This window comes from Polyergus mexicanus, unplaced genomic scaffold, assembly GCF_030449975.1.
Source record: "Polyergus mexicanus isolate NDT 795.1 unplaced genomic scaffold, iyPolMexi1.0 SCAF_9, whole genome shotgun sequence".
Taxonomy (NCBI): domain Eukaryota; kingdom Metazoa; phylum Arthropoda; class Insecta; order Hymenoptera; family Formicidae; genus Polyergus; species Polyergus mexicanus.
Window position 1 is genome coordinate 2,316,187 of NW_027223329.1, and position 4,722 is coordinate 2,320,908.

The 4,722-nt window shown below is 29.1% G+C and overlaps 1 protein-coding gene across 4 annotated transcripts; it reads left to right on the forward strand.

Moving 5' to 3' along the window:
• The first annotated feature begins 360 nt into the window (after positions 1–360).
• Positions 361–3,436, forward strand: LOC138936352 (transmembrane protein 164). Of its 4 annotated transcripts, none has more exons than XM_070301688.1 (7): positions 361–656; positions 813–1,157; positions 1,265–1,381; positions 1,466–1,544; positions 1,689–1,789; positions 1,865–2,202; positions 2,378–3,436. In XM_070301688.1, exons 2-6 carry the CDS (start codon positions 840–842, stop codon positions 2,147–2,149), a joined length of 900 nt encoding a protein of 299 aa, XP_070157789.1. In that variant the 5' UTR covers positions 361–656; positions 813–839; the 3' UTR covers positions 2,150–2,202; positions 2,378–3,436. The 4 variants fall into 4 exon arrangements, with proteins under 4 accessions (XP_070157789.1, XP_070157790.1, XP_070157792.1 ...); XM_070301689.1 differs by having other exon boundaries at positions 361–483; XM_070301691.1 differs by lacking the exon at positions 361–656 and adding an exon at positions 726–744.
• The last annotated feature ends 1,286 nt before the right edge of the window (positions 3,437–4,722 follow it).

The window sequence follows — 4,722 nt, forward strand, 5'->3', positions numbered from 1 at the left end:
CGCCGCAACCTTTTGAAACTATTTTATTATGAATATTAAAATTAAAATTTTATTTTTATTATTTTTAAATTATTATTAATTCTATTATCTGTTTCACTTGGCGATATTCGTGGGATTATTTCCTCCTCCGTTGTTCGTCGATAATTGAACAAAGACAGATAATACTCGGGAGAATTGCGATCGCCAAGTGTAACGAAATTTTGTGCATACTTTGATGCACGTGTCGTTATCTGTAGGAGAAACGACGAAATGTTAAGATTACAGTCGGTTTATCCGCGGAACATTTTTACTATTTACCGACAGTATCGGCCAATCGATCGATTCGAATCATGAGGGGAGGGAGGTTTCGAATACCGAATACCGCGTCTCAAGTCCACTTTGACAGTCCGGCGTATTGTAAATTGTTTTGATTTATAGCGCGGACACGTCGCAAGCACGGATCACGTTTCGGCAGACGACACTTTCCGAATCTTTTTATTTTAGGTATCACGATTATACACGTGCGAAATGATTGACAATTTAGCAGCGAGATCAATAATAAAGCGTCGTACTTGGATAAGAGCTTTTGTTAACGTTTAACCTTACTCGATTTTATCAACATAATTATCGTGCAATAAAATGATTTCATAACCTTTTTTTTACGATGTATAATATATGTAAGTAAAAAATATCTATGTAATGATAATGATAACACCTTCGTATCTCTCCCGGTTTGTCACGCTCGTGGTCTTATCACGTTTTCACGTACGTCATATGTGACACGTTTGATCGCCAGAAAATATTAAGTTACAGAATAGCTCGTGTTGTTCTAGTTCCAAAGAAGAAATTAATTTAAGACGATGTTCGAGTGGGCATACGATGGTATAAACAGCTCCATACCACGCAACGTCGGTCCAGAATGCGCAAATTACCTGTCTCTGAAGCGAAGGATAATAGAAACACTATTTATATCTGTATTTATCATATCCTGCATCGTATGGGGCCTCAAACATGTAACGTTGCCAAAGAAAGTAGTCTATGTCAATCAGGACTGTGTGGGCAGAAGAGTCTTGCTAATTATAATGTCGCTAGTCCTAGGAATGGAGATTGGTTTTAAGTTTACTAGCAGGACTGTTATATATTTGTTAAATCCGTGTCATATTACAACGGCGCTACAGGTAAGCTTGATTTACTGTTTTAATTTAAGCGTTAAAATAATTTGGTATTCCCTACTGGAGGTTGAATTACATTTTTTTACTAATACATTTCTTTCGTTGCGATATAGCTGTATCTGCTAGCTGCGGATCCTAGCCCAACAGTCACCGCTATCTTTAGGATACATTTGAATCTGTTGAATGGACCAGTATTGGCATACCTGTTTCCAGAAACAGAATCTAGAATTGTAAGTTATAGCATATTAGCGTCAAGCAAAATGCATTTTTGAATAATAAAAATGTATGTCTTTTTTTCTTTTTCTTTTTTTTAGATATTTGCAGACAAATCAATGTATTATATTCAACATGGTTTGATGCTGGTAATACCATATTACTTGTTAAGGATTGGAGGTAATTATCTATATTTAAATACAACAGCAATAGAGTCTATGCCTATCAATTTATGGTCATCTGTTTATATTGCATTTCATTTTCCTGCTATTTTAAAAGTAGCAATTTTTAAACATTACATTTACTGTTTTGATTATATACTAGGTGTATATAATATTGAGCCTTTCTCCGATATGAGCTGGTCAATCCTCAGTTTTGGCCTCAATGCAGGATATCACTTTTGGATTCTTCAAAGTGTTGCCTTGGTTTGTATATCAAACTTCTTACTTGAATATTATAGATTTAAAAATCTTTTTTGGAATATAATTTTTTTTGCGTAGCCTGTACAGGTGAATCTTAGTCACATGTTATGCGCAGCTGTTTTGGATCCATTTGAAGGTCAAAATTATCGAATATGGGCAGTAACTCATCAATCAATATTATGTCCCACACTATCTAAACTATTTAGCTATGGATCCAATTTTTTCTTAACCAAATTTCCACCAACTAGGGTTAAGCCAACATTAGAATGCACAATTCCAAAGATGAATTGTACACATGAACAAAACGAGAAGTTACATGAAGACTCTAATACCTCAGGAAATGGCCATACACATTTTGATTAATTTGATGGCAGGTATTGTTATATCAAAGGTATATAACACTTCATCTTGATCGAGTAAGTATTATATATATATATATTTTTTTTTCTTGTGATATTTTAAATATGATATGAAAATCTTTATAATTTTGTGATATCTTTTATTACAATATACATTTGCATTATTAATCATGCCAATATTAGTTCTTATATAAGAAGATCCATGGGAATATTAGATTTTTTTTCCTTGCAGACTAACACAATTAATTATATCTATTATACCATCTTTAAACATCATCTACAGAAAAGTTGACAAAAAAGGGGGAAAATTAAATTTTATAAGTTTAACTTTTCATTATACATTAAACTAAACACATAACGCGATTATTATATATAACTCCCATTATATATCTTTTTTATTGAATATAAAGAGAAAACTTAATACAGAAAAAATACTAAGATAACTTGATATAATTGTTAATCGTATTGGTTTTAATTCATTAGTCCACCAGATACTAATCGATAAATAGTCAATTTGAAATATAAATTTCTGTCCAAATGCTTATCATGCCTAGTGCTGTGCATAGATTAAGAATCTCAAAGATAGTGTGAGGCTTAAGCTGACGTCCAATAACAAGAATAATCATACATAGGCAATTTTAAAAAAATAATTACACTATATATCTTTTACTAGATAAAAATGCATTATAAATGAATCATTTCACGCATTTTTATATTCATTTTTGCTGTGTGAAACAAGAATGGAAATATTCAAATAACGAAACTGCAACATTGTACCTAGATATTATATATAACAGGTAGGCAAAAGTTTGAGATTTTATGGTGAGCCTTCTTAGTAACATGATCCGAGATGCGTTAAGATAGCCCAACGTCTGCTCTGAAAACGCATGACTATAATAAGTAAATAGAAAAAATTTTATTTATTAATAATCAACATTACATTAATGTGTTGTATTACTAATATTATATTAATCATTATTTAAAGAATGCAATACTAATTTTTATTTTTGCTTCTTTCTTTCAATCTTATTGTGGTTTCTGCAAGTATTTTTAAAAATTATTATAATTTTAATTGTATTTCAGACAAATATTGTTTAAATACGTTTTTTAAATTATAAAAAATTTTGAATGATTGTTATTGAGCATGAAGGTTTATAACTAATACTGCCTATACTAAGGAAGACAAATCGTGAAATTTCCTGAACTTTCGCAGTTTAAAAATATATATAATGTAGTCATATAAGTATTTTGGCAACAGAAATTGTTTTTTTTTTTTTTTTTTTTTTTTTTTTTTTTTTTTTTTTTAGGTTTGATTAATAATAATCCAGAGGCTCCATAAAGAGCTGACAAAACAAGTTGTGTGGCGCATATTCAATGCTTTTATTTTAATAATTCCATGATTTTATTTGCAAAACTGGTCATGTATATAAAAATATTTTTATATGACAATTCCTACGATTTAATCCTTTACTATACGCGTTTTCGTATGTAGAAATATATTCGTACTAATATAACATAGTAAGAAACTTTTAGAACGTGTGCTTTTTACAATATGTATGGCACAATATGCAGTAAAGAAAGTAGGAAAAAAGTACAGATATAAAATGATATAATATATATAGTTAATACGACTTTGTATTTAAATACTATACACGTGCAAATTATAAATTAATCTTTAAACTAAACAGAAATTGAAACTATTTTGAATAATGCTTTTACACACACATGTAAATGTGGAATATATATTATCTATATTTTATATGTTTTCAAACAAAACATCTCTCATATATGAAATGATGTTTGTATAACAGTCAGTTTTGAAAACATTGCCGCAGATATGAAAACGGCCTATGTTACTCGTATAGAATTAGATGAAAATGCATAAAGTTCCATAATTTCAGTAAGCTGCCATTAAAAAAATAACCTTATTTTTCGATGAGTGTAGCTTGATATACAGAATTTATGTTACGGTATTAAAAATGATACTGATAATAATAATGTTAGCAACTTTATAGTATTACTTATGATATAAAAATAATTAATATGGCGATCTTGTAATTTAAATATAAGAGTTTGATTATATAGAAATCTTTTTAGGATACAACATTATAAAATATATCACAAGTAATATTAATCTTTGAACTAAAGAGAGAACCCCATAATTCTTGCACGAGAATGTTCCAATTCTTACATTGGACATGTATACTAGTATCTCGCAAATTAAACTATAACAGCAAGATTATTTTTGAGACATGGTATTATATAAAAGAGTATTCTTTTTGTATTGAAATTGTTTATATATGCGAATAGTTGTTTCAAGGAAAAGATTGGTATTGTGAACGTGTATTAATATTTAGATTAACGCAATTGATTGCAAATATTTTAAGTGGGAGGATTTATGCATCTAAATTATATCTAATTTTCAAAAAGTAATATAATGTACTGTTATTGTTTAATAGTATTTTTTATTTGTTAATCAAAAGCTAGTAGAGTAATACACTTTTTATATAATTGCTGTATAACAATGCAAAGATATATGTATTGTAGATAGGACACAAAAAGGATTATCTTGAAAAA